Source organism: Somniosus microcephalus, chromosome 19 (assembly GCF_052327205.1).
Source record: "Somniosus microcephalus isolate GS21.2 chromosome 19, FLI_Smic_1.0, whole genome shotgun sequence".
NCBI lineage: Eukaryota > Metazoa > Chordata > Chondrichthyes > Squaliformes > Somniosidae > Somniosus > Somniosus microcephalus.
In genome coordinates this window covers 7,685,415-7,704,669 of record NC_141005.1, presented here as the reverse complement: position 1 = coordinate 7,704,669, position 19,255 = coordinate 7,685,415, and the positions used below count along the sequence as shown (strand labels likewise).

The 19,255-nt window shown below is 51.6% G+C and overlaps 1 protein-coding gene across 6 annotated transcripts in view; it reads right to left on the bottom strand.

Annotated features, from left to right (window-relative positions):
• ulk1b (unc-51 like autophagy activating kinase 1) overlaps nt 1-19,255 on the bottom strand; it is a 203,168-nt gene that overhangs the window by 16,618 nt on the left and 167,295 nt on the right. For 5 of the 6 annotated variants that reach the window (XM_086011910.1, XM_086011909.1, XM_086011908.1 and 2 more), the window contains 4 exons: nt 15,979-16,119; nt 13,097-13,305; nt 5,654-5,835; nt 2,688-2,806 (listed from right to left, as the gene is read on the bottom strand). In XM_086011910.1, coding sequence (XP_085868036.1) covers nt 2,688-2,806; nt 5,654-5,835; nt 13,097-13,305; nt 15,979-16,119 — 651 coding nt within the window. The remainder of the gene's footprint in view (nt 1-2,687; nt 2,807-5,653; nt 5,836-13,096; nt 13,306-15,978; nt 16,120-19,255) is intronic. The other variant, XM_086011911.1, reaches the window with a different exon arrangement.

The following is a 19,255-nucleotide window of genomic DNA, read 5'->3' as shown; positions in this document are numbered from 1 at the left end:
TTGTGCACAGCAAGATCCCACAAACAGCAACGTGATAATGACCGGATAATCTGTTTTTAGTGATGTTGGTTGAGGGATAAATTTTGACCCAGGACACCAGGAAGAACTCCCCTGCTCTTCTTCCAAATAGCGGCCGTGGGATCTTTTACGTCCACCTGAGAGAGCAGACGGGGCCTCGGTTTAATGTCTCATTCGAAAGACGGCACCTCCGACAGTGCAGCACTCCCTCAGTACTGCACTGGGAGTGTCAGTCTGGATTTTTGTGCTCAAGTCTCAAGCCCAATCGACCCAATCTCTCCTCGTACGTCATTCCTGCCATCCCTGGTGAATCTTCGCTGCACTCCTTCCATGGCAAGAACATCCTTCCTCAGATAAGGCGACCAAAACTGCACACAATACTCAAGTCTCTGGAGTGGGACTTGAACCCACGACCTTCTGACTCAGAGACAAGAGAGAGAGTGCGACCCACTGAGCCAGGGCTGACACTCATGCATGAGACTTGTGTTTGGACCTGCCCCAGGGGCAGAACACAACGGACCGACAGACTGCACCCAGTGCTTATGTTCATTGTTGAGATGCATTGCTACATTGGAGCTTTGGAAAGCTACTGTGACCTGGGTTCATGAGAAAGCCACTTTGTTTTTGTTTGGTGGTAACTTGTCATGAATGCTCAGTGCACCGAATGCGCTGTCCACTCCAAACCAGCCCTTCACATTCATACCAGGCGCAGAGTTGTGACACTTTGAGAACAGGCTACAGAACATTACTAAGCACACAGATGAAGGTGACATCTTGGCTTCAGCCCATCGACCCTTTGCTAAAATCAAAAGCTACTCAACTGAACGAGAAGCTGGAGTCAGTATTGTGGCCAGTTTTCTAAAGGACTCTTCATTAGTGTCAGCTGTGGCTCAGTGGGCAGCACCCTCGTCTCTGAGTCAGAATAGTTGTGGGTTTAAGTCCCACTTCAGGGACTTGAGCACAAAAATGGATGAGACGTTAAACCGAGGCCCCGTCTGCTCTCTCAGGTGGATGTAAAAGATCCCACGGCCACTATTTCGAAGAAGAGCAGGGGGAGTTCTCCCCGGTGTCCTGGACAATATTTATCCTCAATCAACATCACTAAAACAGATTATCGGGTCATTATTACATTGCTGTTTGTGGGATCTTGCTGTGCACAAATTGGCTGCCACGTTTCCTACATTACAACAGTGACTACACTTCAAAAAGTACTTCATTGGCTGTAAAGCACTTTGGGATGTCCAGTGGTCGTGAAAGGTGCTATGGAAATGCAATTCTTTCTTTATTAAGTAACTATGCCTGACAACTGGGCCATATTCTCTTGTCCGCTGACAGTGTGTTCTAGTAACTGATGGCAGCTGTGTTACTGAGGGACAGATCTGTATGAATTTTGCAATGAGGTTGCTACGGAAATACAGAGATTCCCACCTGTGAAGGACTATCTTGAAAGGGGAAAAAATAATAGGGCTGTGGGGAAAAAGCTGGGGGAGTGGGACTAATTGGAGAGAATCTTTCAAAGAGCCGGCACAGGCACGATGGGCCGAATGTCACCAGTTAGTTCTGGTGGTGGCAGCGACTAGGATGTCAATCAAAGCTGCCAGACCTTCACAATGCATTCTACTGACGTTGTGTGTTGAATATTAATCTGCTGATGGATTGGGTAGTCAGTTGGATATAAAACAGAAGGGTGAAGTTGCTGACACCTCTCATTCTCAAAGGGATTCCTGATGGAGACTCAAAATAGCCCTGAAGTGGAGTTGATGATAAAAAAGAGTGAGACTCAAGCGAAGCATAAATATAGACGGAATACATTCACTGCAAACACACCCGTCCTAAAAATATAACATCTTCTCACATCCCTCAGGGAATCTTACCAGACACCAGAATGATACTGGTGTTTAAAGGGTTATATTATGAGGACAGGTTGCATAAAGGTGCTTTGTATTCCCTGGGGTTTAGAGGGTTGAGGGGTGAGCTAAAGTGTTGGATAAATACTTGAAGGGGGAAATTTTGCAGGGCTAGGGGGAAAGAGCGGGGCGGAATGGGACTAATTGGAGAGAATCTTTCAAAGAGCCGGCACAGGCACGATGGGCCAAATGGCCTCCTTCTGGGCTGCATCATTCAATGACTCATTGATTCTTACCATACAGGTATGGTGAGGCCACATGGTGATACAATGTCTCGGTGACAGTCCAAATCCAATCCGACTAAATGCACTCTGTGCCCTTCCCCAAACCAGGCTGCTCCAAAATAGCAAAATGTGCATTAAGAACATAACATAAGAAATAGGAGCAGGAGTCGGCCATTTGGCCCCTCGAGCCTGCTCCACCATTCAATAAGATCATGGCTGATCTTCTACCTCATCTCCACTTTCCCACCCGATCTCCATATCCCTTGATTCCTTTAATATCCAAAAATCTATCGATCTCTGTCTTAAATATTCTCAATGACTGAGCCTCCACAGTCCTCTGGAATGAAGAATTCCAAAGATTCATCACCCTCTGAGTGAAGAAATTTCTCCTCATCTCATTATGGAAAAGGTCAAGCCGATTGTGTCATTGGGGGCTTCACTTGAGCCATTCACAACCAAGTGCACTTCAGAGCTCTCGACAGGCTTCTTACTTGAGTAATACGATCATCCACACTAAACACAAGCCACAGCAGCTAACCTTGTTTGACAGTTGATGATGGGCACAGTTTGCCTGCCTTGATCTGGTTCTTGCTCATGTGCAAGGCTGATGACAGAAGCTCAGCAACCTTCATGTAGAGAACCAGCTGCTCTGCGTAGCTGCAATAAAAAGAAACCAGAAAGGTTAGTCAGAAAAGGATAGTGTGAGTGTGTGAGTGAGTAAGTGTGTGTGTGAGAGTGTGTGTGAGAGTGTGTGTGTGTGAGAGTGTGTGTGTGTGAGTGTGTGTGTGAGAGTGTGTGTGAGAGTGTGTGAGAGTGTGTGTGAGAGTGTGTGTGTGAGTGAGAGTGTGTGTGTGTGTGAGAGTGTGTGTGTGAGTGTGTGTGAGAGTGTGTGTGTGAGAGTGTGTGTGAGAGTGTGTGTGTGAGAGAGAGTGTGTGTGTGTGTGTGTGAGTGAGAGTGTGTGTGTGTGTGAGAGTGTGTGAGAGTGTGTGTGAGTGAGTGTGCATGTGAGTGTGTGTGCGTGTGTGTGTGAGAGTGTGTGTGAGTGAGTGTGCATGTGAGTGTGTGTGCGTGTGTGAGTGTGTGTGTGAGAGAGTGTGTGAGTGAGTGTGTGTGTGTGAGTGTGTGTGAGAGTGTGTGTGTGAGAGTGTGTATGTGTGAGACTGAGTGTGTGTGTGAGTGTATGTGTGTGAGTGTGAGTGTGTGAGTGTGTGTGTGAGTGTGTGTGTGTGTGTGAGTGTGTGTGTGAGTGTGTGTGTGTGAGTGAGTGTGTGTGTGTGAGTGTGTGTGTGAGTGTGAGTGGGTGTGTGCGAATGAGTGTGTGTGTGAGTGTGAGTGGGTGTGTGAGTGTGAGTGTGTGTGTGAGTGTGTGTGTGTGAGTGTGTGTGTGTGAGTGTGAGTGTGTGTGTGAGTGTGAGTGTGTGTGTGTGTGAGTGTGTGTGTGAATGTGAGTGTGTGTGTGTGAGTGTGAGTGTGTGTGTGAGTGTGAGTGTGTATGTGAGTGTGAGTGGGTGTGTGCGAATGAGTGTGCATGTAGCTTCTTTCCAAACTTTTCCCCCCAAGATACTGTCTTGCTGTTGAAACCCTTCTCCACACTCTTTTTACCTCCAGACTTGACATCTCCAATTCTCTCCTCATTGGCCACCTAGGTTGATCTCTACATGTGTTCAAAATCATGAGGGGTTTTGATAGAGTAAATGAGGAGAAACTGTTCCCAGTGGCAGGAGGGTGGGTAACCAGAGGACACGGATTGAAGGTAATTGGCAAATGAACCAGAGGGGAGATGAGGAGAATTTTTTTACATAGTGAGTTGTTGTGATCTGGAACGCGCTGCCTGAAAGGGCGGTGGAAGCAGATTCAATAGTAACTTTCAAAAGGAAATTGGATAAATACTTGAAAAGGAGAAATTATGCAGGGCTACGGGGAAAGAGCAGGGGGGGGTGGGACTAATTGGAGAGCTCTTTCAAAGAGCCGGCACAGACACGATGGGCCGAATGGCCTCCAACTGTGCTGTGCGATTCTGTGATTCAGCACCTGGTGGCCCAGCTCTCTCCAGCCTGGCTCCTGCCCGGCACCAGCTCCTGTCCTCCTACTCATCCATTGCCTGTGAATTAAAAATCTTCGCCCTCACCTACAAATGCCTCATCGGCCTCACCCAACCCTACGAGGCAGCCTTCGGTTTGATGATCTTGGCCTGCTCTGATTCCCAATGCCCTCCGCACCACCATTGGAAGCAGAACCAACTTAAGCCCGATTTTCTGGAACTTTCTACAGGTACAACCCCGGTAATCCGGCACCCTCGGGACCAGGCTGGTGCCGGACCACTGAAAATTCTGAACCACTGAAGGTGTTGAAAGTCACCACAAACACCGCCACCACCTGCTCCTCCTCTTCCTACTGCTGCCCTCCCTGTGCCGCCGCTGACCCCGCCGCCCACGGGCTGCTCGGGCTCGATCGCTCCGCCGAGCCGTCGGTGATGCTGCGCGGTCCAGGCGCTGATCCTGACCCGGCGGCGGTCCCGGGACCCGATCCGGACCCATCCCAGGGAGGGAATGTGACAGCAGGACCTTCCTCGTGCCGGACCACTGAAGGTGCCGGACCGGCGGGTACCGGATTACCGGGGTTGTACCTGTACTTGTCACTTCTTCACACAAAGGTGGAAATCGGGAACTCTCTCCCCCAAAAGGCTGGGGGTCAATTGAAAATTTCAAAATTGAGACTGACAGATTTTAGTTGGGTAAGGGTATTAGGGGTTACGGAACCGAGGCGGGTGGATGGAGTAGAGATACAGATCAGTCATGATCTAACTGAATAAGCTTGAGGGGCTGAATGGCCTCCTCCTGTTGCTATGTAGTCCTTCCCCTTGCTACAATGTCAGGCAGACGGGACCTCGGTTTAACGTCTCATTGGAAAGACAGCACCTCTGACAGTGCGGCACTCCCTCAGTACTGCCCTGGAGTGTCAGCCTGGATTTTGTGCTCAACTCCCTGGAGTGGGACTCAAACCCACAACCTTCTGACTCACCAACAACTTGCATTTATATAGCGCCTTTAACGTAGTAAAACGTCCCAAGGCGCTTCACAGGAGCGATTATCAGACAGAATTTGACACCGAGCCACATAGGAGATATTAGGACAGGTGACCAAAAGCTTGGTCAAAGAGGTCGTTTTTAAGGAGCGTCTTAAAGGAGGAGAGAGAGGCGGAGAGGTTTAGGGAGGGAATTCCAGAGCTTAGGGCCCAGGCAGCTGAAGGCACGGCTGCCAATGGTGGAGCGATGGAAATCAGGGATGCGCAAGAGGCCAGAATTGGAGGAGTGCAGAGATCTCGGAGGGTTGTAGAGCTGGAGGAGGTTACAGAGATATGGAGGGGCGAGGGCCATGGAGGGATTTGAACACAAGGACGAGAATTTTAAAATCGAGACTCAGAGGCGAAAGAGTTCGACCCACTGAGTCACGGCTGATGGACGACGGATCCGGGGAACAGACTCGAGCTGTGTTCTTCCTCACCTCCACTCCTTGCTCAGCAGGCTGATCTGATCCACCACCACGCTCTCCTGTAGCTGGCATGCGGAGGTCACTGAGCTGCACATCATCTCAAACGGGTTCCCCTTGGCCGAGGCAATCTCCATCACACAGTGAACAAAGACCAGGGTGAAGCGCAGGTTCTTCAGGATCTCCGTGTGCTCCTGCTGCAAATGACACAGGCACTGGTGTCAATCCCGTGGCTGACGGACACTAAACTGATTGACCAGGTACATCACCCACGCAGGAGACAACACACGAACCACCGAGCAACTCCCCCTCAATCCAGAGGTTGGGCCCCATGTATAAAACCACACGTGAAATAAAATTGCATTTCTCTCTCAAGCACCCCCTCCCTCCCTCCAATACCATCATAGTAAAGCCTCGGGTGTCAGCCGTGGCTTAGTGTTCTCGTCTCTGAGTCAGAAGGCCGTGGGTTCAAGTCCCACTCCAGAGACTTGACCATGTAATCTAGGTTGACACTCCCAGTGCAGTACTGAGGGAGTGCTGCACTGTCAGAGGTGCCGTCTTTCGGATGAGACGTTAAACCGAGGCCCCGTCTGCTCTCTCAGGTGGATGTAAAAGATCCCACGGCCACTATTTCGAAGAAGAGCAGGGGAGTTATCCCCGGTGTCCTGGTCTATTATTTATGCCTCAACCAACACCAAAAAGAAATTATTTGGTCATTTATTAAATTGCTGTTTCTGGGAGCTTGTGCGCAAATTGGCTGCCACGTTTCCTACATTACAACAGTGACTACACTTCAAAAAGTACTTCATTGGCTGTAAAGCGCTTTGGGACGTCCTGAGGTGGTGAAAGGCGCTGGAGAAATGTGAGTCTTTCTTTTTATCAATGCACCCAATGGAATAAAAGCATCTGAACAGGCCGTAGAGTGGGCCCACCTGAGCCCTGCGTACGGGGAATCTGTGCCCGTTGGGTGCAGGGCTGAGGAAGAAGCAGTGAGCGCTCATCACCCACACCCGCACTGAGCGACCTCGGGGTTTCCTGGTGCCCCCTGTGGTCATGCCATTGGAGCCTGTGTTGCTCTGTTGCTGGGTGTGAGGGCACCTGGTCCCCGATGTCTCCCGTGGATCCCTACACTGTGGTCCTGACCCACAGTCAGGGACTGAAAATCGAGCCCACCACCACACCCACCCCCCCCCAACTAGCAGTCGTTCCAACACATTCAGGCTGAGGCGGCCTTTTTATGCCAACAACGTAGGTCATTCCAACCACGTTTTCTCCTTTGCGTCACAGCTGCAGCGTCAGCAGGTGTTTTGTCAGCTCTCCTAGGCTGAGGCTCCAGCGTCACACCGACACAACTCGCCTCCCCACGCAGCAACCCAGCTTGTCAGAAGCCAAGCCGGATGGAAAAAGAATGCCCGCCCTTGCTAAAATAAAAAGACTCTGCAATCAGCAGCTCGCAATCCCCCCCCAAACCTTTCCTTCGTCGTGAGTTCTCCACAGGAGGCAGAGCCATCTGTTGTTGAGGACCGTCACTTCCCTAGTCAGCTGCTAAAACACGTCATTAATTATACAGAGGACACTGCACTTCAGGTAACAAGTGCCCAAGAAAACATAAAGAGGGAAAAATTTGGTATCGCCCCGTTTGGGGCGCCATTATCGGCCGTGCGCAAAGTTTAGCGCACTTGGCTTTTATCGCCCCTGGAGGTGATTGGAGCGCTAAATCAGGTGCTTCACACCTGTCTTAAGGCGCAAAGGCCAAGGAGCGAGGCGCTACCTCACAGCGCTGGCGAAGCAAGGAAGGGCAAATCAAAATAAACCTGCAAATTGCTGCTCAGTACCCAAAATTCCTTCACACAGCGTTGAATCTCTCCAGAAGTCTCTCTCTCTCAGAATGCGTGGTGCAAAAATGTCACTGACAAAAAAAGGCAGGAAGCGGTCGCCTTTAAATAGCGCTCCCCCAGTCCCTTTCTGACAGCAAAACGCTCCCCTCAACCTGTCGTTGCTAGCGGCAGGCGGTAAGGCAGGGGGCGCCACTCAATATCCGGTCTGGGGCGCTAACGGGGCGTTGCACGCTCGACTGACATCAGGATCTGCTGGCGCAGGAGATCGTGGTGGTAGTGTTTAGCGCCGCCGCAAAATGTCTAGTTAATTTCGTGAGCGGCGCAAACATCGCCGCGCCCGGGCGCTAGTTACTTTGCGCCCCAATTGGCGCCCTCTTAAGGCATTAACGGGAGGTGCAAACAACTGAATTTTTCCCCCATAGGGTTTTTCTCTGAAATGTTAATGTACTTTTTTACATGAGTGCAGTGGCCTCTGTGTCCAGCTCAGGGTTGGTGCGAAGCTCCCTCTCCAGCAGGCTGCAGTCTTTCAAAACTGAGATGAGGAGGAACTACTTCACTCAGAGGGTGGTAGGTCCATGGAATATGCTGCCCCAAAAAGCTGTAGAAGCTACATCATTACATAAATTTAAAACAGAAATAGACAGTTTCCTAGAAGTAAAGGGAATTAAGGGTTACGGGGAGCGGGCAGGAATTTGGACATGAGTCTAGGTTCGGATCGGTCATGGCCCTGTGGGTAGTGGAGTGGGCTCAGGGGCCGTGTAGCCTGATCCTGCTCCTATTTCTTATGTTCTTATGTTGGTGCCTTTGGAAGAGAGGGATAAAAATAAACCCTGACCCCTCTTTTAAAAAAAATATTTGTTCTTTCTCGGGATGTGGGCACCACTGGCATTTGTTGCCCATCCCGAAGTGGTTTGATACAACTGAGTGGCCAGGTTGAGGTGGGGCAAGGGGCAACGTTCCCGTCTAGCTGCGCTGTTGGGCTGGGGGAGGTTACAGAGATAGGGAGGGGGGCGAGGAGGCCGGGGAGGGATTTGCAAACAAGGATGAGAATTTTAAAATCGAGGCGTTGCTGGACCGGGAGCCAATGTAGGTCAGCGAGCACAGGGGGTGATGGGTGAACGGGACTCGGTGCAAGTTAGGACACGGGGGGGTGATGGGTGAACGGGACTCGGTGCGAGTTAGGACACGGGGGGTGATGGGTGAACAGGACTGGGTGTGAGTTAGGACACGGGGGGTGATGGGTGAACGGGACTCGGTGCGAGTTAGGACACGGGGGGTGATGGGTGAACGGGACTGGGTGCGAGTTAGGACACGGGGGGCGATGGGTGAACGGGACTCGGTGCGAGTTAGGACACGGGGGGTGATGGGTGAACGGGACTCGGTGCGAGTTAGGACACGGGGGGTGATGGGTGAACGGGACTTGGTGCGAGTTAGGACACGGGGGGTGATGGGTGAACGGGACTCGGTGCGAGTTAGGACACGGGGGGTGATGGGTGAACGGGACTCGGTGCGAGTTAGGACACGGGGGGTGATGGGTGAACGGGACTTGGTGCGAGTTAGGACACGGGGGGTGATGGGTGAACGGGACTGGGTGTGAGTTAGGACACGGGGGGTGATGGGTGAACGGGACTCGGTGCGAGTTAGGACACGGGGGGTGATGGGTGAACGGGACTCGGTGCGAGTTAGGACACGGGGGGTGGTGGGTGAGGGGGACTGGGTGTGAGTTTGGACACGGGGGGTGATGGGTGAACGGGACTCGGTGCGAGTTAGGACACGGGTAGCAGAGTTTTGGATGAGCTCACGTTTCTGTAGGGTGGAAGGTGGGAGGCCGGTAAACCCATAGAGAACCCTCTGGGGTCATTTTAATGTTTATCCCCGGATGAAAAATTAATGAATAGAAAATTGGCTGAGGTGGATGCTGACAAAATATTGGTAGAAGTGGAAAAGGTAGAAGCAATGGAAGGGGTGAAAATTGATAGACAGGATGTCCTAGAAAGGCTGGGTATGCTTAGAGTGGACAAGTCGCCTGGTCCAGATGGCTTGCATCCCAGGTTGCTAAGGGAATTGGAGGAGGAGATAGCGGAAGGGCTTGCCATAATTTTCCAATCTTCCCTAGGTACGGGGGAGGTGCCTGAGGATTGGAAAGTGGCAAATGTGACACCATTGTTCAAGAAAGGGTGCAAGGACAATCCTAGTAACTACAGGCCGGTCAGTTTAACATCAGTGGTGGGTAAGGTTTTAGAAACAATAATCAAGGAAAAATTTAACAGGCACTTGGAGAGGTTTAAGCTAATTAAGGAGAGCCAACACGGATTTGTAAAAGGCAGATCGCGTTTGACTAATCTAGTTTAATTTTTTGATTACGTAACAGAGAGGATTGATGAAGGGAATGCAATGGATGTTGTCTACATGGATTTTCAGAAGGTGTTTAACAAAGTACCACATAGAAGGCTGGTTAACAAAATTGAAGCTCATGGAATAGGTGGGTCAGTGGCAGCTTGGATAAGGAATTGGCTTAAGGACAGAAAACAGCGAGTTGTGGTAAATGGCTGTTTTTCAGGCTGGAGGATGGTAGACAGTGGTGTTCCCCAAGGGTCAGTGCTGGGACCACTGCTTTTTTTGATATATATAAATGACCTGGATATTGGAATACGGAGTAGAATTTCTAAATTTGCCAATGACACCAAACATGGGGGGTGTGGCAAACAGTGAGGATGATACCAATCGACTACAACAGGACATAAAAAGGCTAGCAGAATGGGCAGACAAGTGGCAGATGGAATTTAATACAGAGAAGTGTGAGGTGGTGCATTTTGGCAGAAGGAACAGGGAGAGGCTATATACACTTAATGGCACAGTTTTAAAGAGTGTGCAGGGACAGAGGGACCTGGGAGTTAATGTGCATAGGTCCCTGAAGGTGGCAGGACATATTGAGAGAGTGGTTAGCAAAGCATATGGGATCTTGGGCTTCATAAATAGAGGTATTGAGTACAAAAGTAGAGAAGTTATGCTGAACCTTTATAAAGTGCTGGTTAGGCCATAACTGGAGTATTGTGTCCAGTTCTGGTCACCACACTTTAGGAAGGATGTGAAGGCCCTTGAGAGGGTGCAGAGGAGATTTACCAGAATGGTTCTGGGGATGGGGGATCTTAGCTACAAGGACAGGTTGGAGAAGCTGGATTTGTTTTCATTGGAGCAAAGGAGTTTGAGGGGTGATTTGATAGAGGTGTACAAGATTAGGACGGGTTTGGATAGGCTAGACGGGGAAAGGCTGTTCCCACTAGTTGATGGTACAAGGACTAGGGGACACAGATTTAAGGTTTTGGGCAAGAGATACAGGGGGGATGTGAGGAAAAACTTTTTTACGTAGCGAGTGGTGAGGACCTGGAACTCGCTGCTGACGGAAGTGGTGGAAGCGGAGACACTCAATGTTTTCAAGGGGAGACTGGATAGGCACTTGAGGGAAATAAACATAGAAGATAGGAGCAGGAGTAGGCCATTCGGCCCCTCGAGCCTGCTCCGCCATTCAATGAGATCATGGCTGATCATCGAAATTCAGTACCCTGACCCTGCTTTCTCCCCTGCGTGATCCCTTTAGCCTTAAGAAATATATCTAACTCCTTCTTGAATATATTTAATGAATTGGCCTCTACTGCCTTTTGTGGTAGAGAATTCCACAGGTTCACCACTCTCTGGGTGAAGAAATTCCTCCTCATCTCGGTCCTAAATGGCTTACCCCTTATCCTTAGACTGTGACCCCTGGTTCTGGACTCCCCGCTATCGGGAACATCCTTCCTGCATCTAGTCTGTCTAGTCCTGTTAGAATTTTATAAGTTTCAATGAGATCCCCTCTCATTCTTCTAAACTCCAGCGAATATTGGCCCAATCGACCCAATCTCTCCTCATACGTCATTCCTGCCATCCCAGGTATCAGTCTGGCGAATCTTCGCTGCACTCCCTCCATGGCAAGAACATCCTTCCTCAGATAAGGCGACCAAAACTGCACACAATACTCAAGATGTGGTCTCACCAAGGCCCTGCACAACTGCAGCAAGACATCCTTGCTCCTGTACTTGAATCCTCTTGCTATGAAGGCCAACATACCATTTGCCTTCTTAACCGCCTGCTGCACCTGCATGCTTACCTTCAGCGACTGGTGCACAAGGACACCCAGGTCTCGTTGCACTTCCCCTTCTCCCAATCTATTGCCGTTCAGATAATAATCTGCCTTCCTGTTTTTGCCACCAAAGTGGATGAACTCACATTTATCCACATTATACTGCATCTGCCATGCATCTGCCCAATCACCCAACCTGTCCAAATCATACTGGAGTTTCTCAGCATCCTCCTCACAGCACACACGCCCACCCAGCTTTGTGTCGTCTGCAAACTTGGAGATATTACATCTAGTTCCCTCGTCTAGATCATTAATATATATTGTGAATAGCTGGGGTCCTAGCACTGATCCCTGCGGAACCCCACTAGTCACTGCCTGCCACTCGGAAAAAGATCCGTTTATTCCAACTCTTTCCTTCCTGTCTGCCAACTTGCAGGTCTACGGGGATAGAGCGCGTGAATGGGACTGACTGGATTGCTCTGCAGAGAGCCGGCACGGACTCGATGGGCAGAATGGCCTCCTTCTGTGCCGTTTTGACTCTATGGGCTGGATTTTCATTGAGGAAGCGGGACTACAACTTTCGGAGTTGTAGTCCCGCCTCCATCAAGTTGTGGCCAACCCATGCGATTTAGACTTGATTGACCTTGTTGTGCCCGCCCAGCGGGCTCAGCAGGCCAATTAAGGGCCACCCGGCAACAGGTGACGTCACAGATTGAAATTTCATTTGTCAAGAGCTTTTGACAGATGAAATATCAGCGTTTCACAGCTGTTTGAAGCCGTCAAACACTGACAATCTGTACTCCAAGTTAATTCCTTCCTCTCAGGATGATTTAGAGATCTCTCCGGAACAGAAAGCTGAATGCTGCAGATTTTGACAGCTGGCGGCCATTCTGCTTTCTGTGCCGGTGAGATGAGGGACTCCCGAGACCTGAAGGAAGGAAGGCTGTAAATGTAAGTAAAGGTAAGTAAAACTTCTTTAAACACTTTACACACACCAAACACACTTACCTCTGCACTCATGCACCCGTCACTCACCTGAACACCGGACATCTCGACCCCTCCAAGCCCTTCAGCCCGCCTCACTAACTTGGCGTGGTTTGGAGCCGTCAGGAATCCCACACTTCAGGAATGAAAATAGGGATTAGGCTAAAAACTGCCTGTTAACTACCTGTTAACAGGCAGTTAATTGGCACTAATCCCCTTCCCGCCTCGGGGAGGCGTGTCCCAGTGCGGGGCGGATACCCGCCTCCTTTGAAACTGGCATGGAGGCGGGTTGGGTTCGTGCCCCCCGATTTTGGCATTTTAACCCCCCACACGCCTCCAATCCCGTCTCCACGACCCAATGAAAATCACTCTATGGCGGCGATTCGCCATCACCCGTCTTTCCGCCCGAGGCTAGAAGTTAAAATTTCACCCCCTCCGCTCAGATTTGTTCACAGATTCTATTTGCCGGCATTCCTTGCTTTAAATACAGTAATAAATCCATTAAAAAAATTTATGCACCTCCATTAGAGTTTCCTCTGGTAGTTCTGGGGCCTCGAATGTCACCATTGCCTCCATGTTCGTTGCGATGGTATCGGGGTACGTGTACCTGAGACTTGAAGGCCCCTCATACAGCGCAGGAGAAGATTCCGCGCTGGGACCCACTGGGGAGCACTGGAAAATACGGCCACTGCTGGAGCCCACTGAGCTCATCGAGCTGGAGGAGCCGACTGTAAAAGGTTCAAACAGACAAAAGGCAGAGACGTGATTGGAGCGTTTCAAATCCAGCGGATTAACGGCAGAGCTCAGGCCAGCGTCGGACCCAGTGACTGCCTCGGAACATCCTCAGTAAACAAAGGATTCAGCCTCTCTGCTGAATGGCCGATTGGGTCTTCCCTCCCACTGTTGTACTAAAGCTTTACAGCAGACTTGCCTTGGGTGACAACTCTGATTCCAAGTGTTATTTGTCCTGTGATTAATTCAGGCCAAATTTCCTTCGACTTTTCTGAGTTTAAGGGGGTAAAATTCAGTGTCGCCCCTTTTGGGGCGCGAACATCGCCAGCACCCTGAAAAAATTAGCTCCCCTCCACCTGAAATTCGGTTGTAGCGCCCCAAGCAGGAGGTGGGGCTACTGGAAGAGCTCCCCCTCCCTCCTGGGGCGCTACAACTGAATTTCGCGGCGCTACGTGCAGCAGGGCCACGCGGGTTGGCGCGTAGCACCGCGGTACGGCAGGCCTCCTCCCGTTATTAAAGGGGAGGGGCCTAGCACTGCACGCACCGGGGCCCTGCTGGACCACCGGGGAGCAGGGTGCCGGGAAAACAGCCCGGCACTCGAGAGGAGTCCCGGCTGAGCGATCGCGGCCGGCACCCCGAGGAAAAAAGGGGAGGTGCTGACAGTCGGCCAAAAAATAATGGCTGCCTGACACCTGCCCTGTAAGTAGCGACACCGCGGCTGCAAAAACGCCCCCTGACCCTGTCGGACATATCGTCCGGCGATAGGTCAGGGGGCACAACCCAAGTTTGCGGCCAGGGCGCGAGTGGGGCGCTAATGAGAGCTGCAAATCAACCCAATTTTTCCCCCTAAGTGTTTAATTTACTTACAATCATGTCACATCGACCAAAAAGATTTTCCTGTATAAATAGGAGGTGTTTGGCAAAGTCTGGGAGGGCTTTTTAAAAAAATGACTCTCGGGATGTGGGCGTCGCTGGCAAGGCCAGCATTTATTGCCCATCCCTAGTTGCCCTTGAGAAGGTGGTGGTGAGCCGCCTTCTTGAACCGCTGCAGTCCGCGTGGTGAAGGTGCTCCCACAGTGCTGTTAGGGAGGGAGTTCCAGGACTTTGACCCAGCGACGATGAAGGATCGGCGATATATTTCCAAGTCGTGAAGGTGTGTGACTGGAGGTGGTGGTGTTCCCATGCGCCTGCTGCCCTTGTCCTTCTAGGTGGAAGAGGTCGCGGGTTTGGGAGGTGCTGCCGAAGAAGCCTTGGCGAGTTGCTGCAGTGCATCTTGTAGATGGTACACACTGCAGCCACGGTGCGCTGGTGGTGGAGTGAGTGACTATTTAAGGTGGTGGATGGTCTGCCGATCAAGCGGGCTGCTTCGATTTGAATTTAAATTTGGTTCATTTATAACCCGCAGCTGGGGTCACTCCTCCTGACTCACTGACTCAGAGTTTTAATGTCACCAGTTAGTTCGGGTCGTGGCAGCGACTAGGATATCAATCAAAGCTGCCAGACCTTCACAATGCATTCTATTGACATTGTGTGTTAAATATTAATCTGGTGATGGATTGGGTAGTCAGTTGGCTAAAGAGATAAAACAGAAGGGTGAAGTTGCTGACACCTCTCATTCTCAAAGGGATTCCTGATGGAGACTCAAAATAGCCCTGAAGTGGAGTTGATGATAAAAAAGAGTGAGACTCAAGCGAAGCATAAATATAGACGGAATACATTCACTGCAAACACACCCGTCCTAAAAATATAACATCTTCTCACATCCCTCAGGGAATCTTACCAGACACCAGAGTGATACCGGTGTTTAAAGGGTTATATTAGGAGGACAGGTTGCATAAACTTGGCTTGTATTCCCTGGAGTTTAGAAGATTGAGGGGTGATCTCAAGTATTGGATAAAGGGGAAACATTTGCAGGGCTGTGGGGAAAGTGCAGGGGGGAGTGGGACTAATTGGAGAGCTCGTTCAAAGAGCCGGCACAGGCACGATGGGCCGAATGGCCTCCTTCTGTGCTGTGAAATTCTATGATCTGATCCCAATGAAAACTGGCCAATTGTTGTTAAAAACCTAACTAATGTCCTTCAGGGAAGCGAACCTGCCAAACCCCTAGCTGGCTCGAGCCTACACGTGGCTCAAGGCCCTTAATGTTGTCACGGCAACTAGGGATGGGCAATAAATGTGGCCTTGTCAGTGAGGCCCACATCCAAAGAATAAATTAAAAGTAAATGGTGGCTTTGGTCTTTGATGTGCATCATAACAGGCATTAAAAAAGTTGTGTGTTTGTAATTTTCTTTGAACATGTTTGTTTACTAATTATAAAAATATTGAAGTTGGGGAAAAGGCTGTTTGACTGAGATTCAAGGATCATCCAATCGGGTTATAGAAGAGTCTGCTCGCTTTCTGATTGGCTGTGGGAAGGCGAGGCGGCACAAGGATGGACGTGTCGAGCGACCAATGGCGGGAGTGTGTGGGGGCGGGGCGATCGGAAGTCATGTGATGGATCCTCCAGGAACACGTCCAATCAGAGTTGGTTACACCAACACTGCTCTCCCCATGAGGAACAACCCGTTCATTCATGGGTCACAAAAGACTCAACCTTCCTCCCGAGTTTAAGGGCACGACTGACTGATGTTTGGACAAATGCGAACAAAGTAGAGCAGCGGCGATTGTACCTGAAAACATTCTCGTTCTGCCAGCGTGGGGAGGGGTGCCACTGGGAGGGGACCCAATTGTAAAAACCACTGGTGCCGGACTGCTGGAGAGGGCCACGCCAAGCCCCGAATACGCATATCCTCCGTGAGCAGCGCAGGGAGCTGAGGAGAGGAAAAAAAACAGGAAATAAACTCATCGGAAGTAGGTCAGAGACTTCCCGCAACACTACAGCACTGAGGGGTGACAAGTAATCGGAGAGACTCCCAGAGACAGGCACAGTAAACCCAACGGAGCTGAAAATCATCTGAGCCGGTACATAGGAACAGGAGGAGGCCATTCAGGCCATTCAGCCCCTCGAGCCTGTCCTGTCATTCAATCAGAGCAACAACAACTTGCATCTACATAGCACCTCATAAGACGCTTCACAGGAGCGATTATCAGACAGAATTTGACACCGAGATGTTAGGACAGGTGACCGAAAGTTTGGTCAAAGTAGTAGGTTTTAAGGAGCGTCTTAAAAGGAGGAGAGAGAGGTAGAGAGCAACGTTCCCTTTAAGCGTGGCCGCGCAGCGCTCCAGGGAACCCACGTAGCCGGATTGTCAATGTAAAAACTGCGCACGCGCGGTGTTTGGAATGGCCCGAAAGGCCCCTTAAAGGGGCAGTGCGGGGCCAAAAAAAATTACAGGGAACATTGGTAAAGAGACGGAGAGGTTTAGGGAGGGAATTCCAGAGCTCAGGGCCCAGGCAGCTGAAGGCACGGCCACCAATGGTGGAGCGATGAAAATCGGGGGACACGCAAGAGGCCAGAATTGGAGGATCACGGCTGATCTGTACCTCAACTCCATCTACCCGCCTTTGCTCCATATCCCTTGATGTCCAACAAAAATCTATCGTTCTCAAACGTTTCTATTGACCCCCAACATCCAGTCTTTTGGGGGGAGCGAGTTCCAGATTTTCTCTCTCCCCTCTGTGATTTCAAATGAAGCAGAGAATCGGGCCTCCGATCGGCTGTGAGCCCGTTTCGTGCTACAGGCAGAGACCAATGTCACCCCCGGAGAGTGGCATCGTTCCCCCCGAACCCTCGGTATGGATCTAACGGGCCTGCACGCAGCCAGCGGATGGATACTGCCTGGCTTTACAAGCTTATTCCTCAGGCCCCCGAAAGAAGTCTTTGTCTGTAGTCACAGGGTCAAAGGGTCAAACAGCCAAACCGTTCACTTGTCTTTCTGCTCCAAAACTGCCGACGTGCCGGTTTATCTCCGGAACTTTCTGTTTTCCTTTCAGAATCTGAAAGGGCGGCGGAAGCAGATTCAATAGTAACTTTCAAACGGGAGCTGGATAAATACCTGAAAAGGAAAATTTTGCAGGGCTGTGGGGAAAGAGCCGGGGAGAGTGGGACTAATTGGAGAGACTCTTTGTCCAGGATTATGACGGGTTTGGATAGGCTAGACGGGGAAAGGCTGTTCCCATTAGTTGATGGTACAAGGACTAGGGACACAGATTTAAGGTTTTGGGCAAGAGATACAGGGGGGATGTGAGGAAAAACTTTTTTACGCAGCAAGTGGTGAGGACCTGGAACTTGCTGCCGACGGAAGTGGTGGAAGCGGAGACACTCAGGCCGAGAAATTCAGTGGGCTGCGCCACCCGTTAGCGCCTTAAGAGGGCGCTAAGTGGGTTGGAAGCCACTGGCCACGCCTCCTGCTAAATTCAGCGGGACACTAATCGCGGCGCTAGCCGTTAGCGCTGCGCCGCTACCGATGACGTCATCGGTGTGCACAGCGCCCTGCTGACGCCCCGATCGCGATATTTAGATGCGCCCCCCGCTTTAACGCCGGACGCTATTTGCGACCGGTTCAGAGGGGCCTACCTGCGGCAGTAGAGGCGCTAATTAAAGGAGGTGCGGGGCGGCCATTTTTTTTGCTGGCCGCCTGCCAGCACCTCTCCGCGCTGCCGTCCCTGGCCTCCTGAGCACCCCCCCCACCGCGGAGTGCCGACTGTGTTCCAAGAGCCCGGCACTTCTCCTCGGTGCCGGGCTCTTTTGCCGGCACTCGCGATCCTCGATCGCGCTGCACAAGGCCCCTCCACTTTAAGAAGGGGAGGAAGGCCTGCAGTACCGCTGCGCGCCGTGCCGCAGTGTGTGGCGCTGCAGCACGTTGCGCAGCGATATTCAGCTGCAGCGCCCCAAGAGGGATGCGGGGCGCCTCCAGTAGCGCCGCACTTCCCTCTGGGGCGCGCAAACTGAATTTCCGGCGGGCGGCCGCGACTGCTTCCGGGGCGCTACTTTTAGCACCCTGATGAGGCTGGAGCCCCAAACGGGGCTATAGTGAATCTCAATGTTTTCAAGGGGAGACTGGATAGGCACTTGAGGGAAATAAACTTGCAGGGCTACGGGGATAGAGCGGGGGAATGGGACTAACAGGATTGCTCTACAGAGAGCTGGCACGGACTCGATGGGCCGAATGGCCTCCTTCTGTGCCGTTATGACTCAATGGGGGAAAAGTTCGGTTGCTTCGCGCCTCCCGTTAGCGCCCTCTTAGCCTGAGCATGGCACCGCCAACGCCTCCCGCAAAATTCAGCGGGAGGTTAACCGTTAACACCCCGCTTGCGCCCCGGCCGCGATCTTCGGGAGCGCCCCCTGACTTACCACCTGACGCTATGTCCGATGGGGTCAGGGGAGCCTACCTGCGGCCGGGGCGGCGCTATTTAAAGGCGAGGTGCAGGGCGGTCATTTTTGTTGCTGGCCGCCTGCCAGCACCTGCCTCCGCTGCCGTCCCCCTGACCCGCCCCCCCCGCGGAGTGCCGGCTGCGCTCCGTGAGTCCGGCACTTCTCGAGTGCCGGGCTCTGTTGCCGGCACTTCCAATCCTTGGGGGCCCAGCTGGGCCACAGGTCGCACTGCGCAAGGCCCCTCCCCTTTAAGAAGGGGAGGAATGCCTGCAATACCACAGCACGTAGCGCCGCGACATTCCCTCGCAGCGCCCCAAGAGGGAGGCGGGGCGTTTCCAGTAGCACCCCGCTAACCTCTTGGGGCGCTACCACAGAATTTCGGCCGCGGGGGCGCTAATTTTTCCGGGGCGCTAAAAGTAGCGCCCTGACGAAGTTAGTGCCCCAAAGGGGGGCGTGACTCAATTTTTCCCCCATGACTCTTTCAAAGAGCCGGCTCAGGCACGATGGGCCGAATGGTCTCTCTCTGTGCTGTGCGATTCTACAAGCTGCAGTTTTGACTTACAGCGCAGTGACCGGGCTCAGAGCAGCCGCCGCGGTTTTGAATCCCGTCAGTCAGCAGCCGGTCTACACCT